Here is an 18,842-nt window from a genome sequence, read left to right as displayed (position 1 = left end):
CAACATTTTCAAAGAAGCAGAATTATTTTCATGATTCGTTTTATAGTTCCTTTATTGAGTTCAGGAATATCAGTTGCAGATCTGGCTCAATGCCACTTTGCAGTGTGCTGTTACATTGGAGGAAAAATATCCTAGAGTTGCCTATTCTGTGGCATAGGGAAAGGTGGAGACCATCCAGTGTCTGTGAGCTGGTCTCCAATTCATGGAGGTCAGGGCTGATCTGCGACCTAACTCCCTACAACCACCTTGACCCTACGTCCCTTACACCTTTGGTGAACAGAAACTGAGCAATATCCATCTAAAACTAAGAAATCATTAAACAGAAATGGACAAATATCCACTGGATTTTAATAACGTTCCCCAACAGCAATTAAAATAACAAATGCCACATAAACACACTAAATATTCACCTGCTTAAATCAGCAATATGAATTCCATGGAATTAATTTTTTTACTTACATTATTAGTTTTTCACTTCAGAAGCGTGATAAAATGTCCAGTGACACTCAATATAGTTAATGTATTTTATATTGTGTGCAGATCCAAACCTGTCTTGTCTGGATACAGCCTCTGTGTATGTTTCCATTAGACTCTTTGAGTGAAATTTGAACCTGATTTTTTCGTTGCCCGAGTACAGTTTGAAAAATGGCTGCAGGTTTTACTTGACCTCAATATGCAAACTAAAAACTATTTAAATCACTCGCTGTCATAGTAATACATAGATATGCCAAAGTGCTCTTCTGTGCACATTAGTTAAGGAAAAAGAACAGCTTGATTGAGTTTGCAGTAAACCACATCCAATGAAGTTTTACAGGGTATGTTGGATTGGTTTCTGCCTTAGCGTGTACAAACTGAAACTGAGTCAGATCAATCTGAACTGGTTTAAACTCCCTGGTGTGCACGGAGACTCAGTAAATCCTGGAAGTGTGCCAGCATTGGACATGGTAACACTACAAAGCAAAACAAAAGACGTTGAATCAAGCAAGCACCAGGTAATTTCATGCCAGTGAGGTTCAGGGCTTTCAAAGGTATATCGCTTCTTGTTTGCAGATTTTTTTTGTGGTGGGAAAAAAACTCAGTTCAGAAGAGGAAAGATTTTGTACAGTTACACATCCAGTCCAAAAGCTTCTAGAATTTCCAGCATTAAAATCTGAATCCCTGTTATTTGAAAATTCAAGGCTGTCCTGTTGCGATAGTATAAATGACTCCGCCAGGCTGCAGACTATTCTTTTATTTATAATTACTCTTTTACAACTTCTTTCAGTCTCATAACACATTGTTTTAACCCTTACCCTTTTGGATAAACATAACTCTGCAGGAATACTTCACCAAACTCCATAATTCAAGCTGTAAAACTTGTGTTTGTAAGCGTGTTTGGATTATTAATAGAAATGATTACACTGCAGGTATCCAACACCATAGTCTGAGATACATAAAAAGAAATTGTTCTTGTAAAATGAATTTTCACTGGAGTTGCACAGGACATTCTGAGAAAGCTGCAGTATTTTTACAAAGCTTGGGTTATCTGGATTTCATTTCCTGTAGTTTTAATGTTCAAATTCATACAGACTGACAAAGGGGACACAGTGCTCAACATTTACAAGGTGGTCTGTAATTTTAAATATCAGCAGGAAGGTGTCTATGTGGCAACTTGGGGAACAATTCCTTACAACAGTCTTGTTTTTAGAGCTGGGATTCAGTGTTCAAAGGGAAAAAGGTGCAGAAGTTTCTCAGAATCGAGATTGTGTATAATGTAAGTGTGTGATGTTTCACAGCTTCAGGAACTGACTTTTCTTTGTCTCTTAATTGAATGTGCTACATTTGAGCATGTTTAGATCCCATAGGTTTCATTGCAGACACATTACACACTGTACCCACCCAGTCCGAGCTCTTCCTCAGCGGTTACAAACTCTCATCCATGCACCTTTGCGCATTTTGCCTCTTAAGTATGTTTGCTTAATTCCTTTTTAAGTACAATGTTTAACTCAACTTGAACATCCCCCTATGGTAGTGCATTCCATATCCCAATAACTATCTACATGAAAAATTGCTAACTGTGCCCTTAATACTTGCAGCGTTGAAATATTGTTTATTCTAGCTGCTATTTTTTTCCTTTTATAACCTATTGTCAGAGTCTCAACTATGTCAACCATGAGTTGGCTAACTCAAAGCAAAAGGAATTGTAAATATTCCTTGGTACGTGGCGTGGAGAGAATTTTGTGGAGTTGTTCTAATAGCTCTTGGGAATCATTGGTCTTTGGGATTTGAAAGGGAATTTCATGGCAAATTGCCGTCTTCTGAAATATCTAAAGATTGCAATCCAGGAACAATCCCATTGGTGTTTAATCTCATATTTCATTTTTTTCCCTTTTGCTTTGCCAAAGTATGTTTCTCAGTTTCTGGAACGCTGCAGGCTCTAAGCAAATCAACCTGAATTGTTGGACTGAGTTTGGTTGGACTGAGTTTCCGCAGTCACTATCAAAGTTGCAAGGGCCTAATTTCTCGGTTCCTCATGACAGGCATTGGACACTTCTGTGTTGGAGTGTTCTAACTCTGTGATGTTGTCCAGACAGAAAGGGTGAGAGAGGGCAGTGCCTGAACTGCGCATTTACAGCTCTTGGGAAAGACTTCTTTCTGAGGCAAACAAGCATTGGAATTCATAACAAAAACAAACTCCAGATGCTGAAAATCAGAAACACAAACAGAAATTGCTGGAAAACCACAGCAGGTCTGTCAACATCTATTGGAGAGAAAGCAAAGTTAACATTTCAGGTCCAGTGACTCTTCTTCAGAATGAATTCACAGATGCTGCCAGACCTGCTGTGTTTTTTCAGTAATTTCTATTTTTGCTTGGAATTTGTAGGCAAACTTCAGTGAGTCTATAATCACTTGGAGTTTTTCTGAAATGGCAGGAACCCTGCTGTGATATTGTGAAGTTGTGAAATTAGTCATGCAGCAATCACTCATCCAGTTTTGGTTACCCTTAAGATTACTTCAAATGACAAAGTGAAATAGCAAGCATTGTTCTTTCCATAATTCTCAAGGCAGGATTTTGTTTTACAAATAATTTAAAGAGCAGAAGTTTTAAATGCCCTGACAGCTTGAGAGCTCTTATTAACAGTTCCTTTTGATGCTATTGTCATTTATCTTTGATAGTTCCAATAAGTTGTGAACTTGTATTGTTTTGATTCACATTAATGCCTACTTTTAACAGTCCCAAGGACACCCTTCCCCCACTTTCTGCACAAGTCATAAGGTAGCTTGAATTTTGAAACAAGTGCCTTTTCAAAGTGATATACTAACTCTTAAAAAAACTCTACAAAGTTCAGACTGGCCCCAACCAGGGCAAATCCCCACATATCAAATATCACACACCCTGAGTCAGCAAAATGACACATGACTGCAGCTGGTGCTGATCTGTAGGAGTAGCTGCCTCTGAGAAACACGTGAAATGTGACTGGCACCCATTCACCCCCACCCCACGGACAGACGGACGCACACACGCACATGGTGTTGTTTGGGAGCAAGACTTTAATTTGCACACTCACCGAATATTTTCAAAAGGGAAGCTTTCCAAGTGTGGAGTGTTATTCCTCCAGATTTCAATGACACGATGATATTAAAGCATGGTGTTCATCTCTGAAACATGGAGCGTAATGGATTAAATCTAAAATTAAAGGAGTAAGTTAAATGAACATTGGTTCAATTCTTTCTTCATCCAGTATTACAGTGATGTGAACATTATTGTGTGGAAAGTTAAAAATCACACAACACCAGGTTATAGCCCCAACAGGTTTATTTGGAAGCACTAGCTTTCGGAGCGCTGCTCCTTTGTCAGGTGGACCTGATGAAGGAGCAGCGCGCAAAAAGCTAGTGCTTCCAATTAAACCTGTTGGGGCTATAACCTGGTGTTGTGTGATTTGTAACTTTGTACACCCCAGCCCAACACCGGCATCTCCAAATCAGAATTTTGTGGAGCACTGTAACAATGTACTCAATTTGGACAGTTTGTAGAGCAAGTTTCAACAACTATAATAGGTGGTGATTTTGACAGTGTTTATTTTTGAAGGACATCAAAGGGCTGATTTTAACCTGCCCTGCCCAGTGGGGAATCTACTAGAGGGTGGAGGAGTGAATGAGCAGCATGTAGATGCACTAAGCATTCACCTAGAGCATGTTATCATTGAGTCAGATTTGGCAGGGATGCCTGAAAGCAAATGGAACAAGGGCCTTGCTGATGGCTGTATGTCAAATAAGGGATGACTGGGTTAACTAATTGCTTATATATTTATAGAGGGAACATGTCAGATTTAAGCTCTAATTTAAGCTTTTTTATTGTAACTTGCACTCAAGGGGTACAGTGAAAAGTGTCTAATGTTGCCACACGTGGTGACATCTTAGTCACAAAGGAACCTAGGTACAAAACCTCAGTACAAGTAGTGACATTGAGAAACAAAGTCAAAAGTATAGCATCATTATAGGTGGAGTTCTGCAAAGTTTGAGTTGGAATAAACTATGATGAGACAATTGAATGCCTTGGACTCTATCTAAACAAACTCTTAACTGCTGGTATAATTAAAAAAATAGTTTAGACGCTGGAAATCTGAAACAAAATTGGAAATTGTTGGAGAAACTCAGCAAGTCTGGCAGCTTCAGCAGAGAGAGAAAGCAGAGTTAACATTTCGAGTCTAATATGACTGTTTTCCAGTATGACCTCTGGTATTTCAAGTAGCATTAAGATAGTATTAAAACATTTTCTCTTCTGGTTTGTCGGGAGTAACGTGGATGTGTACTTATGTAGTATCTTTAACATTGTAAAACATCCCAGAGTAAATCATAGGAGCAGTTATCAGACAGAGGTTTGACACCAAGCCACATAAAGAGACATGATGGGTGATAACTTAGTGCTGGATCAAAGAAGTCTGTTTTAAGGAGGGATTGAGGGAGGGAATCCCACAGTTTCAGCTCTTGATGGTCAAAGGCCTATACCCATCCATGCTGAGGCGATTAATTTCAGGGAAGTGCAGGAGATCAGAATCTGCCGAGTGCAGAGATCTCACAGAGTCATGGGGCTGAAGAAAACGATAGAGACACAGTTTTATGTTGGGGGGGGGGGGTGGTGTGTGGGGGGAGGGGAGGTGGGGAAATGGTGGTGGTGAGTTCACAAAACAGTTTGAACACAGAGGGAGTTGAGGCAAATTCTGATTACAGTCAGTGAGAAGCAGTTGCCGGAAGTATTTTTTGCACAAATAATGTAAATGCAAATAAAAAAAAGGCAGAAGTGAGATCTGCTCCTTTCTCTTTTTGGCTGAGCTTTTGAGGGATATTCCACATTCTAAAGCAGAGGAGTTGCCATGCACATCCTGCTGTCTGGCTCACAAATCTTGCATTGCAGCTCAACTGCTGTACCCTTGAGTTTTTACAGGAGGAGGAGGAGTAAACCGAGACTCTTGCCAAGCATGACTTCATGAAACTTGGCTTCGGTTTTCAGTAACTTTGAAATTTCGTGTAGCTTCAGTCTTCGGATGTAACCAAACTATGATTCTGTGTCGGCACCAGCTGTTTGCTGCAGGGGAGTGATTACATTTTTCCCCCATTTGTGGAGCTGTACCATTAAAGGCAGTGTGTCATTTGTTCACAGGCCTTATGCAGACAGCTTGTGACTGTTCACGTTTATAAACAGTGCTGTGTGCACAACCTGGCTGGGATGAGACTGCACAATTGCCTATTGTCAGGAAAGGGACAGGCTAATCTTTGATTCAGATATAAACACCCTTTGGTGTTAACACTCACCGTAAAGCCAGAGAAAGCTTGACTTATTCTAATCCATTATCCTAGGTTTTTGATTCGCTGAGTATACAGTGGTAGCTACAACCTCAATATCAGTGATGCTTTGCAATTGTCTCATTTCTTAATTGGTCTTGAGTCCAAGTGATGTGGGGACTTCATGATGAAGGGGCAGCACTCTGAAAGCTAGTGCTTCCAATTAAAACTGTTGGACTATAACCTGGCGTTGTGTGATTTTTAACTTCATACACCCCAGTCCAACACTGGCATCTCCATATTTTGAGTTCAGCCTTACTTGACACTGGACTAGTTTAACCTGCAGTTCTCTGTGTTGTTGGGTGGAGGCTTAATCTGGCAACAGAGCACTCTTTCTTCAGAAAAGAAAGCGAAAAGGGAGCTGGCAGGTTGGGTCTTGTCCTGTTGAGCCAGATTGTCAATGAGCAATGCTTGCACTGGATATTCAGGTTGGTTTACCTTCCTTGTAGAGACTTACAGGGACATTTGTTTTGAAAAGCAAGTCTCTGCCATACCAAAGATTGTGAGCAGAGGCAAATTCTGTCTTGGATTGAGGGTCCATCATCTTTTAACATATCCCAAGGCTGAAGAAGGTGAAACAGTGGCTAGAATCCCAGTGATTGCTGTGGTGATGTTGTGGAAGTGACTTAAAAAGCTCACCAGCCTATAAACAAAAGACACCACACCACAAAACACGGGTACAACTGGCAAATGATCTTGTATTTTAAAAGTCAGGCTTTTGATGGATTATATTTTCATGAGGTTGAGAGGGATATCTGTCTGTTAACCAGAAATCTATGTCGTTGACCCTCTATACAGAAAAAATGGAAATTAGAGCCTGAGTAGGTTTATTTGTATTACTAATAAGTTTCCCAGCACCCCAGTCAATAATTGAATTGCGTTGTCTAGTTTTATGTGCACAGCAGGGTATATCATAGGATGGTAGAATAATTAGAATATTTAAGTAGCCATAGAGTTCTACAGCACAGAAACAGATCCTTCAGCCCAACCAGTCCATGCTGACCATATTCCCAAACTAAACTAGTCCCACCTGACTGCATTTGGCAGGTCCTGGGCCTCCTCCACCGCCGCTCCCTCACCATCCGACGCCTGGAGGAAGAACGCCTCATCTTCCGCCTCGGAACACTTCAACCCCAGGGCATCAATGTGGACTTCCTCAGTTTCCTCATTTCCCCTCCCCCCACCTTACCTCAGTTCCAACCTTCCAGCTCAGCACTGTCCCCATGACCTGTCCTACCTGCCTATCTCCCTTCCCACCTATCCACTCCACCCTCCTCTCTGACCTATCACCTTCATCCCCACTTTCATCCATCTATTGCACTCTTAGCTACCTTCTCCCCAGCCCCACACCCCCCCTCCCATTTATCTCTCCACCCTGGAGGCTCCCAGCCTCATTCCTGAGGAAGGGCTTTTGCCCGAAACGTCGATTTTCCTGCTTCTCGGATGCTGCCTAACCTGTGCTTTTCCAATACCCCCCTCTAATCTTGACTCTAATCTCCACCATCTGCAGTCTGTGCTTGGCCCATATTCCTCCAAACCTTTCCTATTCATGGACTTATCCAAATGTACTGTAAACATTTTAAACTGTCCCTGCTTCCATCAGTTCCTTTGGAAGTTCATTCCACACACGAACCACTCAGTGTGTAAAAAAAATTACCCCTCTTGTTCATTTTAAATCTTTCTCCTCTCAGCTTAACAATATGTCCCCTAGTCTTGAAATCCTCCAGTCAAGGGCAAAGACATCTTCCATTCACCTTATCCTTGCCCCTCATGATTTTATAAACCTCGGTAAGGTCACCCTTCAACCTCCTACGTTTCAGTGAAAAACTCCCAGCCTATCCTTACGATTCAAACCCTCCATTCCCAACAACATCCTGGTAAATCATTTCTGAACCTCCTCCAGCCAACCTGCTTACTGGACCTTGACCCTCTGTTCCTCTACTCATCTTTGTTAAACCTTTAAGAGGGTGGCTTTCGGGGTGGGTGTGAGACTTGTAGAGTTTTAATATCTCAACTGAACCTCATTGCTGTGGTTGTAAGGTGCTGTAGTTCAGCCCAGTGTTTCTGGAGCACTGTTTATTGCTCTGGCTGTGGCAGAATTGACTCTGAAGGAAATGCCTCACTATAATATTGCAGAATGCAGTTTTAAACCATTAAACACCAAACTTGCTTCACCTTGTGCCAATTTAAATGTTTCTTTTTGTATTGGTGGTAGAAATCTCCTAGTTGAGACAAGCATGAGCTAATTCAAGGGAGGAGGTGGTGTGATGTTAAAATGAGCAACTAATTCATGACGCATGGAGATGTGTGTTTAAATCCCACCATCGCAGTTGGTGAGATAAGAATTCTACTTTTTTCAAAAACGTTTGCAATTAAATTGCAGGCAACCCTATTACCTCTGTAGTTTGTTGTTAAAGCCCATCGGGTTCACTAATCGCCTTCAGGGAAGGAAATCTGCTGTTGGGCAATTAGGGATGGAGAAGTGAGACCCTCATCAATGAATAAAAAAGATCAACAATGGCAAGTTCTGCTAAAATTAAGCAATCTGTCTCATTCTGTTGGAGCATTAAAGGTTTTAAAGGAAGAAGAAACAAATTGTTTAGCCAGATAATTGGATTATCGCACCAAATGTCCACTTGATTAAAATGAGAGTGGTAATTCTCCAACTGACAGTCTACTCAGATCTTTCTTTGTAAGTGGAGGAAGACATGCCTGTTGGAAGCAACAATCCTTATGTAAACTATTGGCTGAGAAAGGTAATCTTTGTGAAATATCGCAGGACTTAAAAGGAAATTCTTTGCTTTGCTAAGTAGCTACAACTGTTGCCTCAATGCAGAACTCATACTGTGAAAGTACAGATCCTGTTGCTGACACTGGGATTTGTGTGGTCCTTTGTTGCTCTAGTAGTGTGTCTGTTAGATCTTTTGAGTTTTGTTTAGGCTTCACCAAACGTCATACAATCAGTCAGTGAAATGGCCACATTTACCAAATCCCTGTGTGCTGTTAGTCAAAGATCAATTGACTTCACTTGACCCTGCCCCAGTGCAGAGCTGAAGGACTGCTCCATATTTGGAGGTGAGCCCTTCATTAAGCATCAAACAATGATCTGGGGTCTACTTGGAAGCAAGTGGATCTTAAAGATCCCATGCTAGTGTTCAGAAGGCCAAGCTTTCTCAGAAATTTCCTCTTCTCAGGGCAACTGGAAACAATATGAACAGGTTATTCATTCAATCACAATTTGTGGTTGTTGCTGATGGGAATAGCCAAGTATACAAAGCAGTCTATTGGACTTTCAAACAAAAGGAGTAATTCATCTGATGAAAAATATCTGACACATTTCAATTGAATAAGATGCTACACAGGTCCGAGTGTGAGATATTTTTGACCAATTTGTCCAGAGATGTTATGACACACCCCTGGAGTAGGTGGGACTTGGATCCAGAGCTCCTGACTTTGAGATAGGGACATTACAGGAGTGTTATTGCCATGATCAAGAAAGTGAGACAAATGTTCATTTAGGTTTTGGAGTAACAGCAGAAAAGAAATGCTAGAGACTTGATTCTCAGCTGCTGCATGTGATTGTACTTTATATCTGCAATTCGTAATAAAATGATAAGTATAACAAACAACTTATGTAGATCAAAGTAAGAGCTCCATTTACAATGAAGTCAAGCTTCCAAGTAATCCCAGCTCCGTGTAATTATGTTTCTCAAACAGGAAGATAACAGAGTTCTGCCGAACCCCAAAGATGTTTTACTATGGTGTTTTATTCCTTTTTTAGCTAACTTTTAATGAAGGTGGAAATACTTGCAAGAACAATAAAGGGGTTCTAGTGGTTGCTGATGTGTGGTTGCAACCTAGTGTGTATTGCTGTGACTGGGCTGCAGCATTTGGGGGACTGGTCACTTTGTGGATGGTTTAATTTGGTGGGAGTTGGTATGTTCGGGACTGCATTTGAAGAGATGTGAGACAAAGATGGAGGACGAAGGAGGTCTGCAGATACAAGCAGCTGGACCAATTTATTTAAAGACTTAAAATAGGGATGAGAAGTTGACCTCAGCTTGACCCTGGTGGGTGGAGCAAAAGCATTCTGTTGCTGCATTACGTTGAGCAGCCTTTAAGCCTTTTGCTGTAGCCTACACATTGCGGAGGTAGATGTGATCCCAATGGGTTCTTACAAAATAAACACAGCCCACCAAGATAAGTTATTGATTTAACGGATGCGGGGAAATGTGATTGCAGAATATTCACCCAGTGGGAGAAGTCATGTCTCCTTGTGTTTGCTCTGTCCATTGTTGCTTTACTACAGCTTCATCTGAGGATATTGAAAACAAGTCACTCCTCAACATTAAAAAGAGAAAAAGTGGCTGTAACCTCTTGTCCTGCCTTCTGCATTTGCGAGTGGGACAGACTGTTGTGGCGTCGAATGCACTGCACCATCCCTTAAAAAACACATTGTCCTTTTCATTCACAGGGTAATTGCATTCTGCAGGATGAAAGAATCAGTAAAGTGTTGTAGAAAATAGCGACAGTTGTGCTTTGGTTTCAGAGATTTGCAGGAAACCTTTTAGTTGTGCTGGCTTCCTGCTAGGAGAGGAATTCTGAAGAGTCACTGGATCTTGGAAGGGGATGGGGAGGATTCAGTGTGTGGGCACGGATGAGGAATGTTGGCTGGTAGGTTTGCAAAGATGAAAGGCCATTAACTCCCTTGATTGCAGAAAACGCTTTCAGAAAGACACAATACTGATAACCTTCACCATCCTCGGCCTAATTCCTCCCTGGCATACTTAGTTTAGTTTTCTAATGCTGATTTGCTATGGAACAAAAGGAGCTAATGAAGCAGTTTTTAAAAAAAAAACATTAATTGGCTCATTCAGGCACTGAATGTTTTACACCTGTGATTCTAATTGCAGGAAAGTATTAGCCAACCTTTTACTGACCTTAGATACTATAAGTATCAGAGTTTCTTGCAAAGAGCTCTGTTTCTGAAGAAAACACTAAGGGAAAAATGTTCTGATCATTTTGAGAATTGCTGTCTATAAAGTAGGGAACTGTGTGTGAGAGCTTCAAAGCAATTTAGGCCTGCATATTTCTTCACTCTGTGTGCAATCTGTTTGTTAGACTGCACCACCCCTTTAAGATTGCTGAGTGGCTCCTTTAAGATGGCTGAGTGGCCCCCTTAAGGTCTCTGTCCAGTCTCTTTAAGATTGTAGACTGGTGGCTTTTAGATTACTGGCTGACCCCCTTTATGATCACTGCCTGATCGTTGCCCAGTGAGATTTTATATCCAAGCACAACTAATTTCAAAATAGTTCATTCGCCGTTCAAAACGGATGAAATATGAAAATCATCAGAGTTACTTTTCCAGTCTGAACTCTTGCACTTATCAACAAAGTGAAAGCTTTAACTATTATTTATTTCACCGAAAGAGTCGCTTTTTGAAAAGACTCTTTCTCTTAAACTCGTTGTGTCATGAGGTTAATCGGTGAACTACATTGAGGGGCAGCCTGAGAGGGGCGTCAGTCAGGATGAAATATCTCTCGTGTTTCACCCTGTGGGGAGTCACAGAGAGATTTTGTTTTGTGAGACTGGTGCTTGATGGAGAGGAGCTGGAGCATCATGCTGACTTGTGTAGATTCTCAGCACCATTTCAGCAATAAAACAGAGTTGAGGGAACTGTGGAGCAGCAGTGAATGCTCTCAGCCTGATTAATAAAGGAAAGACAACAACTTGGAAGCATGGAGTCTACAATGGATTATTGGGAGATTAGTAAATGTAAAGACAGTGGCTTTTCTCTCTCTCTGTTTTTGATTGTGGACTGCAGTGGGAAACTAACTGTTTTCAAAGACCAAAGATGTTGAGGAATTGCCACACCTTTTGGAAAGCAGGTAAGCTGACCCTCATTGTGAGTGCTGTTTATGCAGCTGCTGGTTCAAGTAGCAGTGGATGGTTTGCAGACGAACTGGAGCCAAGGGCTGTGCACAAACAGGGATTCAACCAGCGACAGGAGCTTGATTGGTCTGTGGCCCGAGTGACCAGTTCTCAATAACAAAGGCATTCTGCCTGCCAACAGCTATATGATTGGCTCCCAGGTAACTGTACAGCTTGGGGGCTGTGAAATAGATACAGAGAAGCTTTCAGACCACCACCAGCGAAGGAAATCTCTCTGTTTTACTGTGGCAGGAAAAATGACTCAAGCTGAAGAACACCAGTTTATTTGTCCTTCAGCAGTTGCAGTAAGCTGTCACTTTTCATTAACAAATCATAATCTTTATAAATATGAAGCAATCACCCTTTGCCTCTCGCAAACTAGCGAAAGCATCTGAAGAATGATGACTGAAAAGCACCACAAGGATCACTTCAGTCAACCCCGTGGTCAGGGATCAAAGAACCATCTTCGCAGTCTTTCCCTCTCCCCATACCACCCTTGGTCTTACTTCCTGCCTGTATCTGTCAATGTGTGTAGAGGGGAATTTGTAAGTAAATTAGGGTTTTAACTCGTGAAGTTATATACCAGCCTTACATAATTGTTTACCTGTAGCTAGAATCTATTTATTTGTAATCAATAGTAATTAATGTTGAATACAGAAACATGGTCTGTGCTTTCACTCATACTGGTCTAAAAGACAGAGTAACTGAGGAGCATCCAAGGAGCAGGAGAATCGACGGTTCAGGTGTAAGCCCTTCATCAGGAAGGGCTTAGACCCGAAACATCGATTCTCCTGCTGCTTGAATGCTGCCTGACCTGCTGTGCTTTTCTAGCACCACACTCTCGACTCTGATCTCCAGCATCTGCAGTCCTCACTTTCTCCTAGGGTAACTGAGGAATTCTGCTTACATTTTAAAAATAGTTAACGTTTATGACAACTCAGGAATTAACTTGATTTTCAGTGTTCTGAGCTGAGATTTAGCCATGCCCAACACTGTCACTTCAATTCCCTCCGGAGTGACTGCACACATACGGGTTTCAATCACATCTTTAATTTAAACATTTTGCTTCCCTTTCCCCGCATTACACTATCATCAGTGACTGAATCACAGAATGGATACTGTATGGTCTTTGGTCTTTAAAAACAGTTCATTTCCCACTGCTGTCCACAATCAAAAACAGAGAAAGAAAAAAGCCACTGTCTTTACGTCTAATAATCTCCCAATAATCCATTGTAGACTCCATGCTTCCAAGTTGTTGTCTTTCCTTTATTAATCAGGCTGAGAGCATTCACTGCTGCTCCACAGTTCCCTCAACTCTGTTTTATTGCTGAAATGGTGCTGAGAATCTACGCAAGTCAGCATGTCTGTATGGACTCTCCAGGCAAGGAGCTCATCAAATGCCATTCTCAATCTCTTCCTCCCTACCATTTGTACTTTAAAAATAGAAGTGTAACTCCCTTCTGAGTGAACCTGCCTCCCACACACTCTCAGACAGTACATTCCACACCCTAACCACTTGACTGAAACTGCACCAACAACATCCTCAGACAGTACAGGTTTGACATTAAAACTCTAAACTGTTTCTTTTCCCCTCATAACTCGGCACGGTGGCTTAGTGGCTAGCACTGCTGCCTCACAGCGCCAGGGACTCAGATTCAGTTCCAGCCTCGCGTGACTGTCTGTGTGGAGTTTGCACATTCTCCCTGTGTCCATGTGGGTTTCCTCCAGGTGCTCCAGTTTCCTCCCACAGTCCAAAGATATACAAGTTAAAGTGGACTGATCATGCTTTTTTTAAATTCACTCATGGGATGTGGGTGTCTCTGGCTGACTAGCATTTATTGTCCCATGCCCAGCTGCCCTTGAACTGAGTGGCTTGCTAGGCTATTTCAGAGGTCAATTGAGAGTCAACCACATTGCTGTGGGTCTGGAGTCACATGTAAGCCTGACCAGATAAGGTTGGAAGTTTCCATCGCTGAAGAACATTAGTGAATCAGATGGTTTTTCTAACAGTCAACAATAGTTTCATGGTCATCAGTAGATTCTTAATTTCAGATTATTATTGAATTCAAATTCCACCATCTGCCATGGCTGGGCTTGAACGCAGGTCCCCAGAACACTAACTGAGTTCTACATTAATAGTCTAATGATAATAGCATTAGACTGTTGCCGCCCTTCTATTGCTAAATTGCCAATAGTGTGCAGAGATGTGCAGGCAAGGTACAGTAAATGCAGGGTTATAGGGGAGGAGGTGTGGGTCTGGCTGCAATGCTTTTCGGTGGTGCAGTGTGGACTCCACACAGTGTGACCAGCCTGCTTCCACACTGTAGGGATTCTATAATATCCTTCTTGATCATGTGGTCTTCCTGATCCACTATTCCCCTTTTTATTGTTGTTCTTTAAATGTCTCCCCTTTAGATTCCACACTCCTATGTAAAGCGTACATTAATTTGAATAAGTGAATGGGTTGGTTCGTTCATCTGTCTAGATAGTGTGGCGCAGAGATGTAGAGTCATAGAGGTCTACAGCGTGGTAAGAGGACTTTTGGCCCAACCTATCCCTGTTGCCCAGTTTTCACAATTAATCTAGTCCCGTTGGCCTGCGTTTGGTTCATATCCCTCCATACCTATCGCATCTCTGTACCTGTCAAAATGTTTCTTAGATGACAAAATTGTACATGCTTGGACCAATACCTCTACCCAAAGGGGACTAAACCTGCTCAGCTGAGTTTGCCATTCTCCCTCTCTCTCTGTGTATAAGCAAATGCATTCTTCTGCCCAATTGTGACAATGCAAGAGCCGATCTCCAATGTGTATGTTGTGTTTTTAATAAAACCATGCACAATGTTTTAATACAGTCAACATGGACAATTGAAATGGGAGGGTGCTTCATTTTCAGGCTTGCTTTTCAAATAAGAGTTTTTTTTTTAAATGAACCCCCACGAGAAATTATGCAAATAATTTTTATGGGTTTAATTTCCTTTGCCACTCAGATGTCAGCTATTACGAGGGGGCATAGCTTTAAATTAAGGGGTGGTAGGTATAGGACAGATGTTAGGGGTAGGTTCTTTACTCAGCGAGTCGTGAGTTCATGGAATGCCCTGCCAGTAGCAGTGGTGGACTCTCCCTCTTTAAGGGCATTTAAACGGGCATTGGATAGGCATATGGAGGATAGTGGGCTAGTGTAGGTTAGGTGGGCTTGGAACGGCGCAACATCGAGGGCCAAAGGGCCCGTACTGCGCTTTTTTTTCTATGTTCTATGTCATAACATCAATACATTTGAATGAATTATTGTCTGTGTTATTTTAAAAATAGTGCAAACAAAAATTTTCACAAATGTACCTGCCTGCATTTCACAGTCAGCAGTGAAACGTCAGTGAACACAACTGACTTTGAAGAAAACTGCCCATGGAGCTATTGAGTGATCTCTGTGGTTGGATTTTCCTTTTCCAGGCACCTGGTTCAATCAGGCACTGAGTGATTGTGGTCTCCAGGCATCCGGCAGCAGTGATGTCATCAAGCAGGCTAAACAGCTAATCACTTCGCAGAAATCTCACAGACAGCAAACCAGGAAGCAAAATACGTTGATTATCCTTCACATTCTAATAATTTTACAGGGAGCAGTTTTTAGATTGGATGATGTACATGGGCTGAAGCTGAAATATCCTAAACAGAGTCATAGCACAGTACAGCATGGAAACAGACCCCTGGTCCAACTCATCCATGCCAACCAGATATCCTAAATGAATCTAGTCCTATTTGTCAGAATTTGATCCGTATCCCTCTAAACTCTACCTATTCATAGATGCCTTTTAAATATTGTATTGTACCAACCTCCACCACTTCCTTTGGCAGCTCGTCCCATATACACACTACCCTCGGTATGAAAAAGTTGCCCCTTAGGTCCCTTTTTAATTTTTCCCCCCTCATCCTAAATTTATGCCCCTCAAGGTATGGACTCTCCCACCCAAGGTAAAAGACTTTGCCTATTTACCCTATCCACGCCCCCCATAGTTTTATAAACCTCTAGAAGGTCACCCCTCAGCCTCCGAGACTCCAGGGAAAACAGCCCCAGCCTGTTCAGCCTCTCCTGATACCTCAAACCCTCAAACCCTGGCAACATCCTTGTAAATTTTTTTGAATAATTTTATTATTTAAAAATAATGGACTTTTTTTAATGGGGGAGCTTGAAATCATGCAATTACAAATGTAGTTTTTCAGGGTTACAGAAGGTGCTTAGTAGTAATTATGAAATTAATACATTGGAAAAAGCCAGTTGCACCTCACTGAAATAATAACTATATCCAGAGTTTTTACATTTAAACTGATAGGGCCATTCTCTCACTTCAAGTAATTTCTCATGATTAACAAGTGTGGGACATGAACAGTGCACCCTGTGGTGAAGGAAGGTATTACCAACAGCCTACTCTGGATCTCTGCGTTTGAATGCACAAACATGGACTCCGGAAGTCACTGTCAGCTGCACAGTTGTAATGACAGGGAATGCTCACAGTTTTAACCAATATTACAATGGCAAAGATCCAGGCCAATTAAAGGGGATTGAAGTTAGTGCACAGAGAAGATTAAATTCATTGGGTACCAGAACTGAATGACTCCTTTTCATCATCTCATTTAATGGTTGAACGGATTGAAGGGGTTAAATGGCATCCTCCTGTTCCAATATTCCTGAGGGCATAGGCCAGGAAAGTGGGGTCATTGTAAAGTTCAGCCAGACTGAATGGCAGAGCAGGCTCAATGGGGCTGTTTGACCCATTCCTACCCTTTCTCCTTATTTTCTGTGTTCCTTATTTTCAAATGATTTCTTACCTGTGGTTCCAGTCCAACAATGTTCCCATAAATGCACAGTGGGCTTCTGAGCAAAGTGCTTTGAATGTATGGAAATTATGCCTTTACCATCCTCCAGTTCAGGTGAAGAAAGAAGTGAAAGTAAATGAAACATCAATGCTGCGGGACAAGGAAGTTACTCAAAGTTGTTTCTTCTTCAATGGAGAGTCAGTTTGAACTCTCTGCATGGGTTCTGGCTGTTCTGACCAGACTTTTCCTGACCTCTTACTCCAAGTGGGTTGTGGATGAGGCTGTGTTTCTGCATCAGTCCACACTCTCAATGTTCCTTCAGACATGCTGCCTCGTTTGCATTTTCAAAAACTATTTTTTTAAATTCTGGTTCCTCACCACATAAAGCTCTCTGCAGAAAGATTTTATGTGGATTTTTTTTTTGAACTTGCAGACCTTAGACTGTTAAGCTTTACTGAGAAACTGGAAGGTCAGTGGTTGTATAGTGGTGACCTCTGTTTGACCCTAAACTTTGCATAAAGTGTAGGGGAGGAAAAGACAGAAGCGTTAAATGGAATGCTTTTGTGCTGAGCTCCCTCGGCAGCATGAGTTACTGGTGATAAAAACTCCAGACATTCGGCTTATTTCTTTTCTTAATGGCAAGACCACCAGCACCACAGTTCATTTTCCTAACACAAGCCTTAAAATGGAGTTAGTAGCCTAGAAGGAATGGGAAGGGTTGGTCGAAGACCAGTGAGTGAGTGGAACAAAGGAGAGATTCTTCACTAATTAGGTGAGGCAACAGATGCTCATATGAGCGACGTTTTTTTATCAGCTGCAATTATTTTGCCTTGAAAGGAGAAGAGAGTGCAGTCTTGGGTATTGTTTCCCAAGAACGTCTAATTATCCAGCTCTTTATAAGATACCCAGCTGTGGGGAGAGGGGGGAGAAAAAATGCAGAAGGACATAAATCAAAAGCCTCACCCCTGAGCTCACTCTCGATCAGAGTCTGGTGCAGTTCAGTAGAGTTACTCAGAGAATCTCCACGTCCCATTCCCATATACATTGCTGTCGGGGTTTATTAGCCCTTCATCTTGTTTCGTTTCTTTCTTGAGCTGCGTCAAAGTAACCTTTCTTTTCTCCTCCTTTTCCACAGGTTTATAAATGCCAGGAGAAGGATAGTCCAGCCTATGATTGACCAATCTAATCGAGCAGGCAAGTCCCCAATAGTAACTGTATTCAAGTCACACAGGCGAAAATCATCCTCAAGCCATTCACTGGGAGAGCCATTAACTGGTAAATAAATAGACACTCAATGCTGGGAATGACTGACCACTAAATTAAAATAGGACTTTCCTGCCATAACCAAACTAATAAGTTTACCTTACATGATATCTTCCAACTTTTTAGACTTTTTTTTAATGATAGTAACTTATAGCTCGATGTCCTGCGTTAAGGGCATTCTATTTTAAAAGCTGAATTAAACGTTAATATTTATTTATTTGATTGAATTTTAGAGTTTTCTTCCCAGCTTTTACTCTCTGCTACTGTGACAACTTCCTGGTGCATGGCTTGGTGTGAATTTGCTGTAGATGTTTTTGATTACCTGTCAAAGAGGGCGAAGGGGTTGGCATTGCTTGGGGAACGTTCAGTCATTTATAAGGTAATGCTTGATGTGTCTAAGTCACTAATAGGTGTTTGTCTAACTAACTGGTTCAGGGTTGCAGTTCAGGTGCAGTGGGACAAATGAGATCCTCTCTCATTACTAAACACCTTTGCCATGTTTTTCACCTGTTTTTATTTTAACAAACTCTTTGAGCTCCTTCTCGCTTCTGCTAGAATTGGTCTGACTTTACTATGGTCCAGTCTTGGTGATGTACAACTGTAATCTTTCAGGGTAAGGAAACAAAAATAAGTAAAGGCTTCTCACAACCCCTTATGTTTTGGAAATGAAGACAGTTTTGAAGTTACATAGTCAGAACCAAACAAAACATTGGCACTATCATTTTACCATAAAATACTAGTGTAAGAGGAACAAGGCTCTGCCTGAGGTTCTTTACTGTTTTAGAGAAAGGTGTGAAATTATTTATTTGTAACAGTTAACACTTGTACTCTTTAGCAGCAGAAATGAGAATATTAGAGCAAACTGTTTGCATTTGTACACTGCTATCATATGGCATACTGACCTGTTGAAAGGACGGCAAAGTTCTGTATTTGACTTTGCCGATTTGTTCAATTTATTTTTAACTTGCTGTCTCAAGGGGAATCATCTTAAATAAAGGGCAGCACTCCAAACTG

The 18,842-nt window shown here is 41.5% G+C and overlaps 1 protein-coding gene across 6 annotated transcripts in view; it reads left to right on the top strand.

The window, feature by feature from the left end:
* LOC122553119 (homeobox protein Meis1) overlaps positions 1 to 18,842 on the top strand; it is a 387,313-nt gene that overhangs the window by 330,660 nt on the left and 37,811 nt on the right. For 4 of the 6 annotated variants that reach the window (XM_087991684.1, XM_087991685.1, XM_043696674.2 and 1 more), the window contains one exon: positions 17,701 to 17,840. In XM_087991684.1, coding sequence (XP_087847810.1) covers positions 17,701 to 17,840 — 140 coding nt within the window. The remainder of the gene's footprint in view (positions 1 to 17,700; positions 17,841 to 18,842) is intronic. The other 2 variants (XM_043696675.2, XM_043696676.2) reach the window with 1 other exon arrangement.

This window comes from Chiloscyllium plagiosum, unplaced genomic scaffold, assembly GCF_037043375.1.
Source record: "Chiloscyllium plagiosum isolate Xiang-an unplaced genomic scaffold, Cpla_swu_hap1 HiC_scaffold_10, whole genome shotgun sequence".
Taxonomy (NCBI): domain Eukaryota; kingdom Metazoa; phylum Chordata; class Chondrichthyes; order Orectolobiformes; family Hemiscylliidae; genus Chiloscyllium; species Chiloscyllium plagiosum.
This window is presented reverse-complemented; position numbering and strand designations above follow the sequence as displayed.